This window comes from Chlorocebus sabaeus, chromosome 12, assembly GCF_047675955.1.
Source record: "Chlorocebus sabaeus isolate Y175 chromosome 12, mChlSab1.0.hap1, whole genome shotgun sequence".
Lineage (NCBI taxonomy): Eukaryota > Metazoa > Chordata > Mammalia > Primates > Cercopithecidae > Chlorocebus > Chlorocebus sabaeus.
Window position 1 is genome coordinate 67,515,689 of NC_132915.1, and position 22,264 is coordinate 67,537,952.

The following is a 22,264-nucleotide window of genomic DNA, read 5'->3' on the forward strand; positions in this document are numbered from 1 at the left end:
GTTGCTAGTCTCATCCCCACTCTGACCTTTCAACTTCAAGATCTGAACTTGAAACCGAGGCTGGTGGGCTGTGGGTCACCTTCCCAGGGTCCTCAGGGGAACTGGAGAGGCTGCCGAAAGGCAACTTTGCAAGAACCTTGATACATGCCAAAGGCAGGCTTATGGGAGTCACTAAGTATATTATGTGCCTAGATGTCTTTAATTCATATTTTCTTAGACTCTCTCACCAGATTCTGAGTTTTAGGACTTGGGTTTTCTCTGAAGCTGCTAGTACTGGCAGGAGATCCATGTGGCCACAGGTGGGCACACACAAGGTCCCCTTGGGAAATATACCATACTGTGGGAATGGGGAGCTCTACCAATTTAGAGAACTCAATTCTGGCTTTTACTTACTATTTTGCTTTCATAGAAGTTTCTGCAATCAAGAAGGATAGTATCACTTTGTTCTTGATTTGCCTGAGATAAAAACTTTTCTACTTCTTTATGAAATTCACTTGGGGATAAATGGGTTCCTAAAATCAAACCAAAAAATTATGTTAAAACAAAGACAAAAAAAACAAAAAACCCAAAACCCAATCACAACTCACCCAACCTGACTTACATGTTGCTTTGTTTCTTTCCACCCAAACCTCTTCCCTTCATAATTACAACTGTCTGAAAAGAACACTACTTGATGATCATGATGAAATAATTTAGTAATTCCTGTAATTCCAGGTATCCTCAATTTCCTTCCTCCTAAAATGAAGGTGATGAAGACCTGGTAGTTTAGAAATAACTAGTCAAAGAATTTTGCATCCTCTTAATTGGCCTAATCCTAGTGATAAAAACCAGGCAACTGGGATCTAAATTGCCATGTGAATTTGCTGGTCCATTGTATGGTCACTCATAGGTAAGGAAATGGCCACTGCTCTATTGTCACTGTACATGGAGGAGCTAGGCATGTATGTGGCTGACTACAGGCTTTGCAAACTGTTCTATATCAAGGTCGAACCCACGTTGAAGGCTAAGAACCTTGGCAGAGGCAGGTGTGAGCAAAAAGTTATGGAATAAATTTGGAATAGATACATTTTTAATGCAAAGGGGCAAGAAGAATGTGTCTAAGTGTGTGTGCATAAGTAAAAGAGAAAAGGGCAAGACGGATGGACAACAGAAATGACATATGAGAAAAAAAGTAAAGTAGAGAAAAAGACAAGAAAGCTAGAAGATGGATAAGTATTAAAATACAAAGAGAAGCCTGGGGAACATAGCGAGACTCTGTCTCTACAAAAAAAATAGAAAAAAATCAGCTGGCCATGGTAGTGTGTGCTTATAGTCTCAGCCACTTTGGAGGCTGATGCAGGAGGATCCCTTGAGCCCAAGAGATCGAGGCCTCAGTGAGCTATGATCACACCACTGTACTCCAGCCTGGGCAACAGAGCAAGACCCTGTCTCAAAAAATATACATACAAAGGGACTAATAGGAGAGAACCTCAGTCTCCTGGGGCTCTTTGCCTTGTAACTCTCTAGGACAGAAATACTCCCCTATCTTTGGGGGTCCAGACATCTCAGTAGATTGTGAGGAACTTTTGGTGAATCTGCATTATGAGGTAGCCATGCCTCATGGGCAGGGGCTCTGGTGACTCAGTTACCCACCATTCATGATAAAGCTTTACAGTACCAAAGGAGCCTCATTCCCCTCAGAGCAGAACCCCAACAACCAACGAAACTGCTCCACACCAAGGAGAGATGAGGGCCCACAGCCAGGCCAAGGAATCTGGATTGCTACCTGCCTTACGGTTGTAGAGAGAATGTAGTAAGGCCAGATTCTATATAAGGTATTGTCACATAATTACATGGATACAAAAAGAATGGGGGGAAAAGGGAGATTCGAACATGGGACGTAGGCCAGACATGGTGGCTCACACCTGTAATCCTAATGCTTTGGGAGGCTGAGGCAGGCGGATCCCCTGAGGTCAGGAGTTCAAGACCAGCCTGGCTAACATGGTGAAACCCCATCTATTAAAAATACAAAAATTAGCCAGGTGTGGTGGCATATGCCTGTAGTTCCCAGCTACTCAGTAGGCTGAAGCAGGAGAACTACATGAAACTGGGAGGCAGAGGTTGCAGTGAGCATTCCAGCCTGGGCGTCAGAGTGAGACTCCATCTCAAAAAAAGGCCAGGCATGGGTGAGGTGGCTCTTGCCTATAATCCCAGCACTGTGGGAAGCTAAAGCAGGCGAATCACTTGAGGTCAGGAGTTGGAGATCAAACTGGCCAACATGGTGAAACTCTGTCTACTAAAAATACAAAAAAAAATTAGCTGGGCGTGGTGGCACATGCCTGTAGTCCCAGCTACTCGGGAGGCTGAGGCAGGAGAATCACTTGAACCTGAGAGGCAGAGGATGCAGTGAGCTAAGATTGTGCCACTGCACCCCAGCCTGGGCAACAGAGTGAGACTCCATCTCAAACAAACACGGGACGAAAAGCATGGAAATCTGCTAAGACTCCTACTGCAGGAAGCTGCAGGAAACCAAACCTGTTCCCTGCTTATGCTATGATTGCAGTTGCTCTACTGGCCCTGAGGAGGATTGCTGGGACAGTGACCAGCATGGATATGTTTAAAAGAGGTGCCTTTACCAGGTGTGGTGGCTCATGCCTGTAATCCCAGCACTTTGTGAGGCTGAGGTGGGCAGATCACTTGAGGTCAGGAGTTTGAGACCAGCCTGGCCAGTGTGGTGACACCCCGTCTCTATTAAAAATACAAAAATTAGCTGGGTGTGGTGGCGTGCACTTGTAATCCCGGCTACTTGGGAAGCTGAGGCAGGAGAATTACTTGAACCCGGAGGGGAAAAGGTTACAGTGAGCTGAAACAATGCCACTGCACTCTAGCCTGGGCAACAGAGCAAGACTGTCTCAAGGAAAAAAAAAAAAAAAAAAAAAGAGGTCCCTTTAAATAACTTCCTTCAAGTGAAAACACGACAGCACTGCCTAGAGCCCACTCTGCCTGCAATGTCCTGCGGTGCCTAGGGAAAGTTGTAGTCACGCTGCCTCCTGCTAAGATGGGAACAGTAAGCAGACAACAGCTCTTTCTGGCCCTCATCCCCCCATGCATGAGTCTCTTTCCCAGATGCCTGTATCCATTTCCCCCTGGCTTCACTCTCAGACTTCTTTCAAATCTTTACGTATTAAAAATGAACACCATGGAGTCAACCAGACCTTTGTGCTTCCTGATCAAAGAAGACAATAGTGCTTATGTAGTCTTGGTGGTGGGAGAAAAAGAAATCAAATTGGAATCTGATCAAGTCTCTAGTCCTGAGTTGTCAATACAGTAGCCACTAGCCACATGTGACTGGCAAGTACTTGTGTTATAAGGGTGACATACATACTGGATCTCAAGGACTTAGCATGAACAAAAAGCAAACTAATAATTTTTTCTATTGATTACATGTTGAAATAATATTTTGATATATTGCATTAAGAAAACCATATTATTTAATCTCATCTAGTTTTTACTTTTAAAGATGTGGTTACTAGAAAATGTAAAATTATCTAGCTCACATTATATTTCTATTAGCGCTACTCTAAATCTAATGATCAACTTACAGGAAATAAAAAGGACAGAGAAATATATCTTGGAGATACAACTAGTATTGTCCAGATTATGGGAAACTCTAAAGGTCAAATGACACAGTTCCTTCAAAAATAAACCGCAAGGGGGGGAAAAAAAACGGAAATAAATCTATAGGTTGAAAGACACTTAAAGAGACATACTGATGAATCACAATCAATGAATCTTATTTAAATCTAACAGAAACGAAGCTTAAAAAGTATGAGACAACTGGGAATTGAGAGACTAAACCAACTAGATATTTGATAACATGTTAAGGAATCAGTTAAAATGTTTTAAGATGTGATATCATTTTACATCTTTTAAAACACATTTTTATCTTTTAGAGATATCTACTAAAAATATTTATAAATGAAATGGCCTGACATTGGGGTTGCCTTCAAAATAATCCAAGATGGGAGAAGGGATGGGGTATAGGTGAGGGCTGGCCATGAATCAGTTAACTGCTAAAGCTGCATGATAGGTACATGGAACGTCATTATACTATTTTCTCTACTTTTTTAATGTTAAAAATTTTTCATGGCAAAAAGTACAATAAAACTCCAAAACACCTGCCAAACAAATGTCTTTCAACCATTTACCATGGAGAAGATGGGGAAAGAACATTCTAGAGCACAGTGAAAACTGCTTTGGTGTTGAAAACAACTTGCTTCCTGTAGCAAAAGGCCTGCGTGCTCTATTCTGCTGATGAACTGTTTACAAGTAATAATTACACTCTTCCCAAACTGCCTGCTGTCTTTAGAAAGAGAAAACAACTACTTGCTGAACCATCACCAAGAAGAATAAGATAGATCACTCTAAGAGGTGAGTCTTCAATTACCACAGCACCACAGAGAAACAGTGTAAGCACTGGACGCAGCCAAGTGTTAGCCACCCCACAGCTGCTTTAGAGAGGACTCATGACTGCTGCTGATCACGGTGCCCAGCTTTCTTATTTGTCTATCAAGTTTTGTCCATCAAGTTGTGTCCCTGTGAATTAAAGCACAATCTTCTAAAAGCAAGCATACCAGGCTTCTTGTAGGAGACCTTTTTGGGGCTGATCCCCATGGGCACGATTTCTTCAAATACACCAACACGCAATTCTGGAAAACAGTGAGCTCCTCCTTTGCTGGTCTAGCCAATGAGAAACAAAACAGAATACAGTCTTGCTGTCCCATCTCCAGGTATAAGACAAGTGCCAATATAAGAATGATGGTCTGTTTTGTAATAACGATAGTTGAAGTCTTAAAAAACCTCTAGTTAGGGCCCAGAATGTTCCAGATAATTCAACACTGATAAATACTTATTGCATACCTGCCATATGCAGGAACGTTAAGCTAAAAAGGTGTTTCTTTAGGTACAAGCATTTAATTATAAAACTGCAACACTGCTGAGCAATTCTAACATGTGATTATGCCCAGTTTTCATTCTTTTCCTATCACTGCCAGCGTGAATGCTAGCAAGGCATTTCCCATCACCTTATCACTTATTATGACAAAGTATAAAGTCACTCAAACAAAGCAGCCCACCTGTGAGAGCAACTTTATTCCCCCATGTGGTGTGAAGTGTTAATCTTACAATTCCAGATTTACTAAAAACACAGTGATCTGCTGACCAGGCTGGTAGTCTCTTAAGTGAGTGACTATGTCCAAGATTTGTAGTCCCAGACTGCATGAGCGGTAACATCCTTATTTTATAAGAAGGGATACTGAGGTCTAGAGCACTAGCTGGTCCAAGATCACATGGAAACTCAATGGAAGTATGGGGACGAGCATGCTCCTTCTATCGTACTGTCTTGTAACCTAAAGGGAAAAGCGCATTTAAAGGGGAAAGGGGGCCAGGTGCGGTATCTCACGTCCATAATCTCAGCACTATGGGAGGCTGATGTGGGCGGACTGCTTGAACCCAAGAGTTCCAGACCAGCCTGGACAACATAGTGAGACCCCGTCTCTCCAAAAAGTTAGCCAGACATGTTGGTGCATGCCTATGGTCCTAGCTACATGGGAGGATCACCTGAGCCTGGGGAGATCGAGGCTGCAGTGAGTCATGATCATGCCACTGCACTCCAGCCTAGGTGACAGAGCAAGACCCTGTCAAAAAACAAAACAAAACAACACAACTCCCCAAGCCCCAAAAAATAAAGGGGAAAGGATACTTACTTGGCACTGCTTATTTCTCTACTTTGAACTCTTCTTCAGTAACATGCACAGAGGCAGAAACAGATGGCTCTAGATCCATTTAATTTTCATTTTCTCTTACCTTAAAATCATCTTTACACAGGTCATCCTTAAACAATGGGAAGGAAAGCATGACTTCCACATAGAGTCTGGTAGCCAATCTGCTTCCACCAACTGTCCCATTGATTCCTTCTGTAGCAATTCGAATCTGAGACACAAGATGGTGAGAAAGAGAACAGACTGTTCTTAGTTTGGTTATCTTTCCAGGGAAGAACAACAGGCTCAGGTGTGTCAATGAGTTTAACAGGAAAAGCAGACGCTGCTGAGGATACCAAAGTGTTACTGGACAAAAGATATCTGTGTTTTTCTTTTTTAAACTTTTAAGTCCGGGGTACAAGTGCAGGTTTGCCCTGTAGTAAAACTGTGTCAGGGGGGTTTGTTGTGCAGATTATTTCACCACCCAGGTATTAAGCTTAGTACCCCTTAGTTATGTTTCCTGATCTTCTCCCTCCTCCCACCCTCCACCCTCTAAAAGGCCCCAGTGTTTGTTGTTCCCCTCTATGTGTCCATATGTTCTCATCTTTTAACTCCCACTTATAAGTGAAAATATGGGCCGGGCGCGGTGGCTCAAGCCTGTAATCCCAGCACTTTGGGAGGCCAAAACGGGCAGATCACGAGGTCAGAAGATCGAGACCATCCTGGCTAACATGGTGAAACCCCGTCTCTACTAAAAAATACAAAAAACTAGCCAGGCGAGGTGGCGGGCGCCTGTAGTCCCAGCTACTCGGGAGGCTGAGGCAGGAGAATGGTATAAACCCAGGAGGCGGAGCTTGCAGTGAGCTGAGATTGCGCCACTGCACTCCAGCCTGGGCGACAGAGTGAGACTCCGTAAGTGAAAATACATAGTATTTGGTTTTCTCTTCCTGCGTTAGTTTGCTAAGGATAATGGCTTCCAGCTCCATCCATGTCCCTGAAAAGGACATGATCTTGTTCTTTTTTAAAGCTGCATAGTATTCCCACATTTTCTTTATCCAGTACCACATTTTCTTTATCCAGTTTATCACTGATGGACATTTAGGGTGATTCCATGTCTTTGCTACTGCAAACACTGATGCAATGAACATATGCATACATGTGTCTTTATAACAGAACAATTTATATTCCTTTGGGTACATACCCAGTAATGTGATTGCTGAATCGAATGGTATTTCTGTCTTTAGGTCTTTGGGGAATTACCACACTGTCTTCCACAATGGTTGAGCTAATTTACACTCCCACCTATAGTGTATAAGCATTCCTTTTTCTCTACAACCTCACCAGCATGTTATTTTTTCACTTTTTAATAATAGCCATTCTGACTGGTGTGAGATGGATACTTTTTTTTTTTTTTTTTTTTTTTTTTTGAGACAGAGTCTCGTTCTGTTGCCCAGGCTGGAGTGCAGTGGCGCGATCTCGGCTTACTGCAAGCTCCACCTCCTGGGTTCACGCCATTCTCCTGCCTGGCCAACATGGTGAAACATCGTCTCTACTAAAAATACAAAAATTTTTAGTAGAGTAGCTGGGACTACAGGCGCCCACCACCACGCCTGGCTAATTTTTTTGTCTTTTTTAGTAGAGATGGGGTTTCACTGTGTTAGTCAGGATGGTCTTGATCTCCTGACCTCGTGATCCACCCACCTCGGCCTCCCAAAGTGCTAGGATTACAGGCGTGAGCCACCGTGCCCAGCCACCTGTTTGTTTTTTAAGACAGAGTCGTGCTCTGTTGCCCAGGCTGGAGTGCAGTGGCACAATCTTGGCTCACTGCAGCCTCCACGTCCTGGGTTCAAGTGATTCTCCTACCTCAGCCTCCTGAGTAGCTGGGATTACAGGCATGCATCACCAAGCCCAGCTAATTTTTGTATTTTTAGTACAGACAGGGTTTCGCCATGTTGGCCAGGCTGGTCTCGAACTCCTGGCCTCAAGTGATCTACCCGCCTTGGCCTCCCAAAGTGCCAAAGTGCTGAGATTATAGGCACAAGCCACCGTGCCCAGCTGGATACCTGTATTTTTCTAAAATGGCATAGCCTACAGTTCCGATGAGGTATTCTGTTTCATACGTGCTGAACACGAGAATGTGAATAAAACTCCTGGAAAGCCCCATTTGCTATGGAGCTACAATGGTCCAAGAGCCAAAGAAGTGAATTCTGAGCTTAATCTAAATCCAAGTAGCTCAACAGAGTCCTCCACAGAGGTCAGCAGATCTAGGATCAAGATTAAGCTCTGCCACTCACTTGCATGTAGCTATGAGAAAGTTAATTGACTTCTCTGAACCTTAATTTCTTTATATGAATAAAAAGAGAACTAAAGAGCACCAGAAATTAAAAGAATTGCTGAGGGGACACTACCAAAATCCTAAAGCACAGAGCACATCTGAGGGCAGAGGGCATACATCAGCATGTATCTCTGCATGGTGTTTGGAGGACAGCCCACCACTGCAAACCCATCCACTGGAATATAAGTTCCACATGGGTTTGTGTCTGTTTTGCTCACCGGCATATCCCCTAGAACAGTGCCCGCCACATAGTAGGCACTCAATACATATATGTTGAATAAATGACTGTGCATCCATATTTGGGGCTCTTTGGCATCTCAAGCCCCATATTCTCTTTGAAATGCTCCCCTAGTTAGGGGACATTAGAGCCTGGGGTAAGGCCCCAGCCTTAAGGGGCACTGCTCTGGAGGCCCTGTAGAGTTGGTTGTTTTCACACTACAAAATCCTGTGGATGAGTTTAAAGATGGATCATCTCTAAAGGGAACTGAGCTCTCTAAAGAAAAGTGCTAGCAAGCGCAGCACATGTGGCATCATGGCGCCGTCTGGAAATAGAGATGATTTAACTCAAGGTCCTATATTGTTCTAGTCATATAATACTGATATCTACCCGTACTTGGTAATTTGAAAATTTTTAATGGCTGCCCTTTTTTAGGGTCCAGAGAAGACACATGAGTTGATGCCTCACTTGATCAATTCTTTAAGGTATGGATATAAAACAAGATTCATGGCACAAGTCAATGCCAACTCATTGGTAGTCGTATATAATTTTAAACTTTGAAAGTTAACATAAAAGACACAAACATATGCATGTGTGTAATGTAATCAGAGAATATTTTAGGAAAATAAAAGCCACTGATAACCCTACATGCCTAGATGATCCTTACTAACATTTTGGTACACATAACCTTCCATTTTATACACGCACTTCTGGTTTTGTCATGAATATGCATTCATTCCTTCATTCTATCTTCTCCAAATATCCACTGAGGGTCTACTACATGCTAAGCTCTGTTCCAGCACTGAGAATACATCAATTAATTAAGACCGAAGTTCCTCTCCTCATGAAGCTTATGAATGAAGATTATACTTTCAGATACTAATCAATTCTTTGAAAAGCAGAAAGGGATAGAACGTGATGAAATCTGGAGAGGACTACTTCAGACTGGAGCTCTAAGGAGACAATATGTGAGCCGAGATCTGAAGTGGGGTATGCGCCATGTAAAGGTGCAGGGGAAGAGCACTCTAGAGAGGAAGGAAACAGCAAATGTCAATACCCTGAGCTGGTAAATGATCCTGGCAGGTTCTAGAAAATTAAGAAGCAACTTGGAATCACACCTCTATGTACAGTACTGTAAAATGTTTTCCAGAGTTCCATGACAAAGATTCCAGATCACATCCAGACTCCTTGAGAAACAGTGCTGCAGTCTAGTAAAGCCAGTTCCGGGCATGGGAGAGGGAAGCAGGAAGCCCATGACATCTCTGCTACACAAGCTACTGTCCCCACTACGAACTTATAGTGGACTACATAGAAAAATAGAGCCCAATCAGTGTAAGAGTTAGAAAACCCACTCCAAAATGGTTTCTGACTACAGCAGGTAAGATGAAGTATGTACATCTAAGCATCTCTCTTTGGGTAAGCTAGTAGATTCTTTTCTAATTTATTTTAATCTCAGAACCCAAAGAAAAGACAAGTACATCTGCTCCCTACATAGCTAGGGCAGAGCATGCTCTAAACTCATGCACTAGACTTTGAACCCCCAGGATTCTCTAACAGAAATCCTTCAAAGCTCCTTAGTGAGGAAGGCCTTACATGAAAGAAATTGAGAACAATTAGCATTTATTCAGCACTTGCTATGAAACAGAAGCATTACATTATAATCCTGAAAGGCAGATATCATAATCCCCATTTTACAGAAAAGGAAACAAAAGCTCAGAGAAATCAATTAACTTGCCCAAAGGTACAGTTGATAGCTGGTAAATCTGGGATTCAAAACCAGATCTTACTGGCTCCCAATCTTACCACTTTTCCTTTCTAAAGCCTTCAATGTATCCCTTCAAATTTTTTGAGGCAGTAAGGAATACATAGCAATAGGGTAGAGGCTTTTTTCCCATAATTCCACAACTGTCAAGTTCTTCTCTTTCCCTACTTAGGCACCGATATTTTGCCAAATCTCTAAACACAAAACTCTCATTAAACGGGCATGTATCCTTGACACCTAGGAATTTGTATCCAAGATCTAGGCAAGTACTGCCACCTTATGGGTAAGATCCTTCATTGCTAATTTAGCACTTGGGTTGGGCCAAGAATAATAATCTGCCTCCAAACCAAGAGGTTGTTTTCATACTTTGTACATTCAGGTTTACTGTGAGAGTATCCATCTTTCAGGGTGTGGAAGTTTTCTGAATAGGAATGGTGATGAATGTATTCATTCTACAAATAAATATTATTTATTTATTTACACCAGGAATTATACTAGGAATTAGGGATACAGTAGTTGGAAAAAAATATAGCTTTTCGCTTTAGGAGCTTACAGACTATGGGAGGTCACAGATATTAAAACAAAAGTTACAGATGGACAAATACTATGAAAAATAACTACAAGATGCCATGAGAGAGTGCACTGGGAAAAATGAATTTCGATTGACAGGAAAGGTCTCTTTGACGAAGTGTCGTGAAAATTGAGAACTAAGCTTGAGTAAAAGCCAGACTGAGGAACAGAGTGGGTGTAAGAGAGCTCCCTGAAGATAGTTTGCTTGTAAAAAGGCCCAAGGACAGAAAAGAACTCGGTGGGTTGCAAAACACTGAAAGACCATGTTGCTGGAGTATAATGAGCAAAGAACAGTATCAGACGAGAGGAAAAGGTAAGAAGGGGCCAACTCACGCAGGAACCTAAGGGCATTTTTAAGGCACTGGTTTTCCTCCACATGAACTGGAAGTGGCAGCCACTGAAAGAGTTTGAGGAAGGAGTGATATGATTTTATTTACCTTTTAGGATCATTATTGTTGTGTGGAGAATGGATTAAGTGGCAGGCAGGGATGGCAAGTAATTTGAAAGCTACTGCATGGACTGGGTAAGAGAGGGTGGTGGTTTCGTCTAAAATGATGAGTGTGGAAGAGAGAAGGGAATGGAATTAAGGAATATTTGAAGAGGTGGAAATGGCAGGACTTGCTGATGAACTGAATGAGGTAAATGAAAACATTATCTATTAGAAAACATGGATGTGAAAAATATCACTGATTGATCAATTCAGACCTGGGCCATATGTTGGGAAAGATGAAACAAAGCAGCACAGTGTCACAACCAAAGGGGGTTTTAGAGGGAAACTAGTTCACTTCCCTTTGATTTAAATTTTGAAAATCATATAAAAGACATAGACATATGCATATGTGTAATGTTATCAGAGAATATTTTAGGAAGATAAAAACCATCGATAACCCTACATGCCTAGATGATCCTTACTAACATTTTGGTACACACAACCTTCCATGCTTATACATGCACTTCTGGTTTTGTCATGAATATGCATTCATTCCTTCATTCTATCTTCTCCAAATATCTACTGAGGGTCTACTACATGCTAAGCTCTGTTTCAGCACTGAGAATACATCAATTAATTAAGACCAAAATTCCTGTCCTCATGAAGCTTATGAATGAAAATTATACTTTCAGATACTAATCAATTCTTTGAAAAGCAGAAAGGGATAGAACGTGATGAGATCTGGAGAGGATTACTTCAGACTGGAGCTCTAAGGAGACAATATGTGAGCCAAGATCTGAAGTGGGGTATGCGCTATGTGAAGGTGCAAGGGAAGAGCATTCTAGGAGAAGAAGGAAACAGCAAATGTCAATACCCTGAGCTGGTACATGACCCTGGCAGGTTCTAGAAAATTAAGAAGCAACTTGGAATCACACCTCTATGTTCTATAAAATGTTTTTCCAGTTAATATATCATGAACATTTCCCTATACTGGGCTCAGCAAATTATCCTTGCTTTTGCATATAGTTTTATTCAAACACAGCCATCTAATTATTTTACATATTATCTATAGTTGCTTTCATGCTATAACAATACTGAATAGTTTTTTGTGCAAAACCTAAAATATCTACTATCTGGTTCTTCAAGAAAAAGTTTGCTGACTCCTGGTTTATGCTAGTAAATATTCTTATAAAATACGACGTTAATAGCTGCCTAATGTTTTCCTTAAATGCCCAGCAGAATTTCCCTAACTTCTAAGAACTCAAGAGTGAATCTTTTTTATAATGAGCACAGCATTTGCAATCCAAGGTTGGCAGGCAAGATGAACCCAGTGAAGGAAGGAATATAGGAGAAGGTGTTACCTTGCCTGTGAGGTGCAGGTGCTGACACAGAGCTGTCTGCCAGGCACAGATCCACTGGGGATCCTCCAGGTCACGGTAGCAGTAATAAAGGAGCACCTCCCCTTCTTCATTGCCCTGGCCACTACAAAATGAAAATCCGAGGCAAAGAGCATTTGAGTCACTGACATAAAGAAGTCACAATTCATACAGTACACGAGGGAAGGCTAAGATGAAGACACTCATGCCTGCCTTTGCTCTGATTATTGTTCTCCTGAAACGAGAAGCAACTTCTTTTTATATTTGCTCTACAGAAGACAGTATCTGCACTGAACTTACTTTACAAAAAGTGAGTTTACTTTGATCCCTCATTTAATGGTCACATCCAAGAGACAGGTATCAGTAACTCCAATTCATAGAAAAGTTAGAAATTTGGTTCCATTCTGCCTTATCCTCTCACATAAGCCAGTATCTGTATGAATCATCATACAAAAAAGTTTCACTTCCATTTTTTCTTATAACCCTCTTTCTATGATGCAGGTTATTATTATCCCCATTTTATAGCTGAATAAATTGAGGCCAATTCCTCCCAAGTCAGACAGCCAGAAAGTGATAGTAAGGACTTAAATGCCAGTCTTCTGACACCAGATCTATACTCTTTCTACTGCACTGTGCTGTCATACTAACTAGCTGGGCAGGTCTTTCATCACTTCTGGGCCTTGCTTTCCTCATATGTAAAATGAGAGAATGGAAATAAACTATATTTTCCAAAGTGTGTTATGAAGCTGTTCTATAAAATCATATTTGGAAACCCTACAGACAGCATCTCCCTCCTTAAGAATCCCAGCAAAAGCCTCTAAAAGGCTCTGAGAAGTCTTGCAGTAACAACATTTTGACTGAGTGCTTCCCAAATTTGTCTTTAATACCCCTTTTTTCAATACCTTGTTAGCATCCTCTAGAACTAGTGTCCCACAGAACATATTTTAGGGAATGTTACAGTACAGGACAATTAAGGTACTATCCAGCTCTGGAGTCTGATTCTCTCATCAACGGCCTCATCATATTTCAGGACCTAATCTCCTCCATGCTTTCCATGCTCCTCCATGAAACCTTCTTATCTATTTTAGATCCTATTTTCCTTTCTCTAAGTTCCTATGACAAATTATTCTCTGTATCATACAATTCAACTGATAATTATGTAACCTGTATCATCTGCTAATTATCTCATGTGTCTTTTTCTTTGTTTCTCTAACTACTAAGTAACTTTCCTGAAGTGTGGGGCCATATGAAATGGAAGGGCCATATCTGTATAGAACAGTGTAGTTCACAACTGCTCATACTATCATCATCCTATTATATAACTCATTCCGCAGTACTGGGAGGTAGGCAAGGCAGGCATTATTATTCCAATTTTAGAGGTGAGGAAATGAAGGTACAGAAAATTTTAGTGACAAGCTCAAATGTGACTTCTACTTAAATTTGCTTTCTGCTTTCCAATAAGCAAAAGGGAATGTGGTACTGAGTAGTAATTACAAAAATTTATCAAATTTGGACTACAGTTGACCCGTGAGCAACATGGGTTTGAACCATGTGGGTCCACTTATTTGCAGATCTTTTTCGTGCCTCCAGCACTCATGAGGCAACAAGACCAATCCCTCTTCCTCCTCAGTCTACTCAATATGAGGGTGATAAAGACCTTTACGATGAGCCACTTCCACTGAAAAAATAGTAAATATATATTACGATTTTCTTTTTCTTTTTCTTTTTTTTGTAGGGACAGGGTCTTGCTATGTTGCCCAGACTGGTCTTGAACTCCTGGCCTAATGTGATCTTCCTGCCTTGGCCCTCCACAGTGCTGGGATTACAGGCATGAGTCACTGCACCTGGCCTCTTATGATTTTCTTAATAACATTTTCTCTAGCTTACTTTAATACAGTACACAGTATATAACATACATAATACAGAAAAATGTGTTCATTGTTTACATTATTGGTAAGGCTTCAGTCAACAAGAGGCTATTAGTAAAGTTTTGGGGGAGTTAAAAGTTATATGTGAATTTTCAACTGCCCCTAATCCTTGGATTCCTGACCCCACGTTGTCTGTCAACTGCATTTCTATTTACTAAATAGTTGAAGAATTGCTTAAAGTCAGAAATTTGTCCTCTGGAATTCTGCAATATGACTTGGTGAGTTCTTCAGAGCCAGGATCTAAACATCTAATCCTATGATTCATTTTTAAAAGTTAATATACTTCCTAAAACATATTCAGCTCAGAAAACTGTATTTGGCAATAAAAACCTGATATTGTTTGGCTGTGTCCCCACCCAAATCTCATCTTGAATTGTAACTCTCATAATTCCCATGTGTCACTGGAGGAATGCAGTGGGAGGTAATTGAATCACAGGGGTAGGTCTTTCCCATGCTATTCTCAGTGAATATGTCTCACGAGAGTTGATGGTTTTAAAAATGGGAGTTTCCCTGTACAAGCTTTCTCTCTTTGCCTGCTGCCATCCATGTAAGATGTGACTTGCTCCTCCTTGCCTTTCACCATGATTGTGTGGCCTCCCCTGCCATGTGGAATTGTAAGTCCATTAAACCTCTTTCTTTTGTAAATTACCCAGTCTTAGGTATGTCTTTATCAGCAGCATGAAAATGAACTAATACAATAAACTGGTACTAGCAGAGTGGGGTGCTGCTGAAAAGATACCCAAAAAGGTGGAAGTGATTTTGGAACTAGGTAACAGGCAGAGGTTGGAACAGTTCGGAGGCTCAGAAGAAGACAAGAAAATGTGGGAAAGTTTGGAACTCTCTAGAGACTTGCTGAATGGCTTTGACTAAAATGCTGATAATGATAAGGACAATGAACTTCAGGCTGAGGTGGTCTCAGATAGAGATGAGGAACTTCTTGGGAACTGGAGCAAAGATGACTCTTGTTATGTTTTAGCAAAGAGACTGGCGGCATTTTGCCCCGCCCTAGAGATTTGGGGGAACTCTGAACTTGAGAGAGATGATTTAGGGTATCAGCAAAGCATTCAAAAGGTGACTTGGGTGCTGTTAAAGGCATTCAGTTTTAAAAGGGAAGCAAAGCATGAAAGTGCAAAAAATTTGCAGTCTGACAATGCAATAGAAAAGGAAATTCCATTTCTGAGGAGAAATTCAAACTGGCTACAGAAATTTGCATGAGTAATGTGGAGCCAAATGTGAATCCCCAAGACAACAGGGAAAACGTCTCCAGGGCATGTCAGAGGTTCTCATGACAGCTCCTCCTATCACATGCCTTGTTGCGGGAAGTCAGGGACCCCGAACGGAGGGACCAGCTGAAGCCATGGCAGAAGAACATAACTTGTGAAGATTTCATGGACATTTATTAGTTCTCCAAATTAATACTTTTATAATTTCTTACACCTGTCTTTACTGCAATCAGGAAACATACATTGTGAAGATTTCATGGACATTTATCACTTCCCCAATCAATATTCTTATAATTTCCTATGCCTGTCTTTACTTTAATCTCTTAATCCCATCATCTTCATAAGCTGAGGATGTATGTCACCTCAGGATCCTGTGATGATTGCATTAACTGCACAAACTGTTTGTAAAACATACGTGTCTGAACAATATGAAATCTGGGCACCCTGAAAAAGAACTGGATAACAGCAGGGCCGGACAGAACAGTCATATTTTTCTTATTGCAGAAAATGAGTAGGAGAAATATCACTGAATTCTTTTCTCAGTAAGGAATAACCCTGGGAAGGGAATGCATTCCCTTCCCAGGGGGTGCCTACGTACAGCCGCTCTGCGGGGTGTCTGCCTTATACAGCTGAAGGTAAGGGATGAAACACACCCTGGTCTCCTGCAGTGCCCCCAGGCTTGCTAGGATCAGGAAATTCCAGCTTGGCAAATTCTAGTCAGACCGGTTCTCTGCTCTTGAACCCTGTTTCCTGTTAAGATATTTATCAATGACAATGCGTGCACAGCAGGACATGAAACCTCATCAGTATTTCTAATTTCACCCTGGCCTTGTGATTTTGCTCTGCCCTTCTGCCCTTGTGACCTTTTGTTGCCATTTGAAGCTTGTGATCTCTGTGACACACTCCCTATTTGTACACCCCTCCCTTTTTGAAATTCCTAATAAAAACTTGCTGGTTTTGTGGCTCAGGTGGGCATCACGGAATCTGCTGACATGTGATGTCACCCCTGGAGACTCAGCTGTAAAATTTCTCTCTTTTGTACTCTTTATTTCTCAGATCTGCCGATACTTACGGAAAATAGAAAAAAAACTACGTTGAAATATTGGGGGCTGGTTCCCCCGATAATGCCTGAGTGTCTAGGAGGAAAATGGTTTCATGAGCTGAACCCGGGGTCAGTCTAGGGACTTGGTGCCCTGCATCCCAGCTGCTCTAGCTGTGGCTGAAAGGGGCCAATGTAGAACTCAGGCCATGGTTCCATAGGGTGCAAGCCTGAAGCCTTGGCAGCTTCCAGGTGGTGTTGAGCCTGTGAGTGCACAGAAGTCAAGAATCAGGGTTTGGGAACCTCTGCCTAGATTTCAGAGGATGTATGGAAACACCTGGATGCCCAGGCAGAAGTTTGCTGCAGGGGCAAGGCCTTCATGGAGAACCTCTGCTAGGGCAGTGCGGAAGGGAAATGTGGGGTCGGAGCCCCAACAAAGAGTTCCCCCTGAGGCACCACCTAGTGGAGCTATGAGAAGAGGGCCATGGTCCTCCAGACCCCAGAATGGCAGATTCCCTGACAGCTTGTACTGTGCACCAAAAGGCTGCAGACACTCAACCCCAGCCTGTGAAAGCAGTCAGGAGGGAGGCTATGCCCTGCAAAGCCACAGAAGCAGAGTTGCCCAATATCATGGGAACCGACCTCTTGCATCAGCATGACCCGGATGTGAGAGATGGAGTCAAAGGAGATCATTTTGGAGCTTTAAAATTTGACTGCCCCACTGGATTTAGGACTTGCATGGCACCTGTGGCCCCTTTGTTTTGGCCAATTTCTCCCATTTGGAATGGCTGTATTTACTCAATGCCTGTGCCCCCATTGTATCTAGGAAGTAACTAACTTGCTTTTAACAGGCTCATAGCGGAAGGGATTTGCTTTGACTCAGATGAGACTTCAGACTGTGGACTTTTGAGTTAATGCTGAAATAAGACTTTGGAGACTGTTGGGAAGGCATAATTGGTTTTTAAACGTAAGGACATGATATTTGGGAAGGGCCAGGGGTGGAATGATATGGTTTGATTGCGCCCCCACCCAAATCTCATCTTGAATTGTAACTCTCACAATTCCCATGTGTCATGGGAGGACTCCAGTGGGAGTCAATTGAATCACGGGGATGAGTCTTTCCTGTGCTGTTCTTGTGATAGTAGGTCTCACAAGATCTGATGGTTTTAAAAACAGGAGTTTTCCTGCACAAGCTCTCTCTCTTTGCCTGCTGCCATCTAGGTAAGATGTGACTTGCTCCTCCTTGCCTTCCACCATGATCGTCAGGTCTCCCCTGCCATGTGGAACTGTAAGTCCATTAAACCTCTTTCTTTTGTAAATTGCCCAGTCTTGGATATGCCTTTATCAGCAGCATGAAAACACACTAATACAAAACCCTTTTTCAAACTCTGACATTACATAGGGTATAGGAATAATTAATGTCTCTGTGTCTTCCCACTTGTTTTTGAAAATAATGTAATTTTCTTTCTTTACCTCTCCTCCCTAGAGAACATATAGAATGGTCTCCAAGAAACCTTGCAAACATGCTGGATGGAGAGGCTCATGCCTGTAATCCCAGCACTTTGGGAGGCCAAGGTGGGCAGATCACCTGAGGTCAGGAATTCAAGACTAGTCTGGCCAACATGGTGAAACCCTGTCTCTATTAAAAATACAAATTAGTTGGGTGTGGTGGTGCGTGCCTGTAATCCCAGCTACTCGGGAGGCTGAGGCAGGAGAATCACTTGAACCTGAGAGGCAGAGGTTGCAGTGAGCCAAGATCACGCCACTGCACTCCAGCCTGGGTGACAGAGCGAGACTCTGTCTCAAAAAAATACCAAAAAACAAAAAAACCCACAAAACCTCGCAAACAATGTTAACTGACTGGGTATATGCTGCTGCACAGGCTACGGTCTGTGGCTACATATAGTATGTATGTTATTGGCCTAACTTAGGCCTCTAGAATTCTGTGCCTTAAGGATCTAGCTGTTGCCAGTAGTTAAGATCCTGACAGAATGGGTAAAGTGCAGGCAGTGGTGCTACGTAATACACACTAAAAAGTAACAACTCTGAGGTACGGTGCCCAGCCTCCAAGATGATCCCTGATGATCCTGCCTCCTGGTATTCAGACCCTTTTGTAGTTCTCTTCTACACTGTACTGAGGTTAGTCTATGTGACCAATAGCATCAATAAAAAGTGATGGTATGGCAATTCTAAGATTAGGTCATAAAAGATTGTGGTTTCTGTTTTGGTGTCTTTGTCTCTCACAAATCACATGCCACGTCATGAGAGCATTCAGGCAGCCTATCAAGAGACCCCCATAGAGAGGAATGGAGGCCTCTGACTAAAAGCCACTGAAAAAACAAGCCTGCCACCAACCACATGAGCGAACCTGGAAACAGATTTACTGGCCCCAGTCAAGCAATGAGATGACTGCAACTTCATGACAGACTCTGAGCTAGTACCACCAACTATGCTGCGGCTGGATACCTGACCCTCAAAAACTGAAATATTGTTTGTTGTTTTAAGCTGAATTTGTTACATGGCAATAATACAGAGGGTTTGGATCTAGAATTAGGAGAGAGGGAGGAGAGGTAACAGAATAGTAAGTCTGAGCCTTCTTAGTAAAAAGATAAACTTTTATACCTTCCTACTTAAGTTCATCCTGATGGCATCAAAGCACTCAGAAAAAGTTCAATCATATTCACTATACTCTATTTAATTATGTAACTAAAGAGGTATCTAATGCAGTCTGAAAGACTCCAGGAAAAAAAAAAAAAAGGTTGAATCGAAGAAAGTTTAGATGCTTTAAAATGTAAGCTACATTTATCTGCTTTCTGAAAAATTCACTATGTGCAATGCTACATTCCCCAATAAACCTAATAAATGATGCATTTTTTCTGGATATGTATATTTGAAATCATACAGATAATGATATCTAGCTTAAAACCCCCTTTTTTTTTGCTTAGTTTTTCCTGTCCTATTTATTTAAAAATGTTTAAAGCATGGCACAGTTTACAAGTGAAATACACAGATCTTAAGTGTAAAGTTTGATCATTTTTGACACAGGTACACTTGTGTAATCCACACCACTATCAAAACCAGAACATTTCCAAGACCTCAAAATATCTCTTGTGTATTCCCAAACTCTCTGCCAGAACCCTTCTATCATTATATATTAGTTTTGCCTTCAAGTATACAAAATCAGAAAATATGTATTGCGTTGTCTGGCTATTTTCACTCAGCATAAGGATTTTCTCATTCACCCATAGATGTTTTTGAATATTAGCGGTTCACAGCACTTTATTGTTGTGCAGTATTCTTACGTGACTATACCAGTTTATTCATTCTCCTGTTGATGGATATTTGCAGTTGTTTCCAGTTTTTGTTATTATGAATAAAACTGCCGTGAGCATTCTTGTACAAGGCTTTCTGTGGACATGTTTTTATTGCTGTTGGTATTATATCAAGGAGTGGGCCACAGGAACGATGCATGTTTAAGAAACCACCGAACACTTTTCCAAAGTGGTTGTGCCGTATTACATTCCCAGCAGCAGTGACTGGGCGTTCCAGTTGTTCCACATCCTCATTCACATTTGACAGAGTTGGTCTTTCTCACTTTAGCCATTTTAACGAGTGAATTGTAGTATCTCATTGTGGTTGGAAAAATACTTTAAATCCAACCAAAATACAGAATGAAAATCTTACCTTATCAGCTCATCAGGGTTAAAGCAGCTTATATCAGGGAGCCAAGCAGACACTTCATGACTATGTGGAAGGCACTCTTTTAGAGGATTCTTTTCATCTGCAGACGAAAGACTCTTTGAGGAGCTCAATGTCACAGCCAGTTGCTTTAAAATAGAAGCTGTCTGGTGATAAATTTCATCAGCATGTTGTGTTGCCACATGTCTATGGATGCTGATTTGGTCTGTGAATAGTTGCTGACAGCATTTCCACAATTTTTCTTTACATTCAAAACTCCTTTTTGTCGGAACTTCTTTGGTTTTGACAAAAAGGGCAAAGGCCTGCAATTAGATTTCAAATACTAACACTGTTAAATAACCTTAGGTTTACGGCTAATAGAAGTTTCACTGAGATTCCTTATATTATCTTTCCACAGGGGCTTCCAGTTTTATGTTCCATTATGTTATACAATTCTCTGAGGAGTAACCCGTCTCTTATTAGTAAGCTTTAGAAGACACTATTAGAGAAATTAAAACTAGGCTTTATATTGAGGAAGTTAAATAACTCTCAGCATAATTTTATTCTCAGAATATAAGGCTCTAAGTTACACTGGAATATACATAATACAGTTTGGTCTAAAATATTACAAATAACACTATCAGCTATTTTCGAAAGAAATAGGGAAAGTAAATTATGAAGTATGCTTACCATTGAATATTAAGCAGTCAGTTTTAAGTTATATGGAAAAATATTTATGATATAATATTAAGTGAAAAAAATTGGATAAAATTTGCTTATGTAATGTAATCTCAACCACATTAAAAAGTACATTGAAAAAGACTGGGAAGAAACGTACCAAAATGTCTTCTTTCTTAGAAAATAATATTGTTTTTATAAAAATTATTTATGCTTATTGTAAAACAAACAGAAAATTCTCTTAACCAGTTACCAACTGATGAACATTCAGATTGTTTCTAATATTTGCAGTTAAAAGCAATGTTGAATGAGCATTCCACGCATCCGTCTTTCTATATCTTTAATCACCTACTTAGAACATCCAAAATAAAAATCGAGGGGTCAAAGAGCATTAAATTTTAATCTGTAATAGTGACTTCCAGGAAAAATGTACCAATTTATACTCTAACCAGAGAAGCATGTGGGTGCCATTTTATCCACAGCCTCACTGAGTTCTACCAGTATCATCAATATTTTTAATGTTGGTCCAAATAAAAGGCAAAAGAAATGCTACCCTATTTTTTTTTTTTAATATCTTTGATTAGTAGTAATGCTGAATACTTTTTCCTGCTTATTCTATTTGTTTATTTCTGGCATGTCTGTTCACATCTGTTGCCTATTTTTCCATTACGGCATTTATCTTCTTACTGAGATGGAAGTGTTTTTAGTAATCTTTTGTTGATCATAGTTACCAACTTTTTTCTTCACTTGTCATTTGGTTTTCAACTTTATGGGGTTTTTTTGACCTGGGGGGTGGAGAATGAAAACTAATCCATCTGTCTAGGATTTACCCTCCTCAAGTACTCCACCATGGCTATTCCAGGGCCACACTTGCCTATGATTACCCTTTGCCTGGGATTACCCTTTGCCTGGGATGGAATTAACATCACTGGTTAATGTCCCTGACCAGACTGGACCTTGAGCTGGAGAGCATCCTTGATAAGCTACTTCCAAATGTATCTGCATTAACCACACACACATGATCATGAAACATTCATAGGAATTCTACCTTTTTCTTTGCAAATGAGTATTTCTTTTTTGTACTGCCATCTAATTCTGCTTTGAGACTGCTGCTGGGATTAATAAGACTCGTATATTTTAAATCCAGGTCAGAAAATCTTAAAATGCAGGTCTCCAGGTCATCTCCTTGGTCTGGTGAAGTGGAAGGCATCTGGTTGGTTGCAACAGTGAAGCAGATATTCCTTTCAGTTAAAGACCTCCTAGAATATAAATAAGAAAGAAGCAGCCATG

The 22,264-nt window shown here is 41.2% G+C and overlaps 1 protein-coding gene across 1 annotated transcript in view; it reads right to left on the minus strand.

Moving 5' to 3' along the window:
* TSTD2 (thiosulfate sulfurtransferase like domain containing 2) overlaps positions 1-22,264 on the minus strand; it is a 33,575-nt gene that overhangs the window by 5,666 nt on the left and 5,645 nt on the right. The window contains exons 2-7 of the mRNA XM_007968653.3: positions 22,023-22,233; positions 20,303-20,619; positions 12,414-12,534; positions 5,845-5,970; positions 4,614-4,719; positions 394-512 (exon numbers count right to left, since the gene is read on the minus strand). Of these exons, the coding sequence (XP_007966844.1) occupies positions 394-512; positions 4,614-4,719; positions 5,845-5,970; positions 12,414-12,534; positions 20,303-20,619; positions 22,023-22,184 (951 nt within the window). The 5' untranslated portion in view covers positions 22,185-22,233. The remainder of the gene's footprint in view (positions 1-393; positions 513-4,613; positions 4,720-5,844; positions 5,971-12,413; positions 12,535-20,302; positions 20,620-22,022; positions 22,234-22,264) is intronic.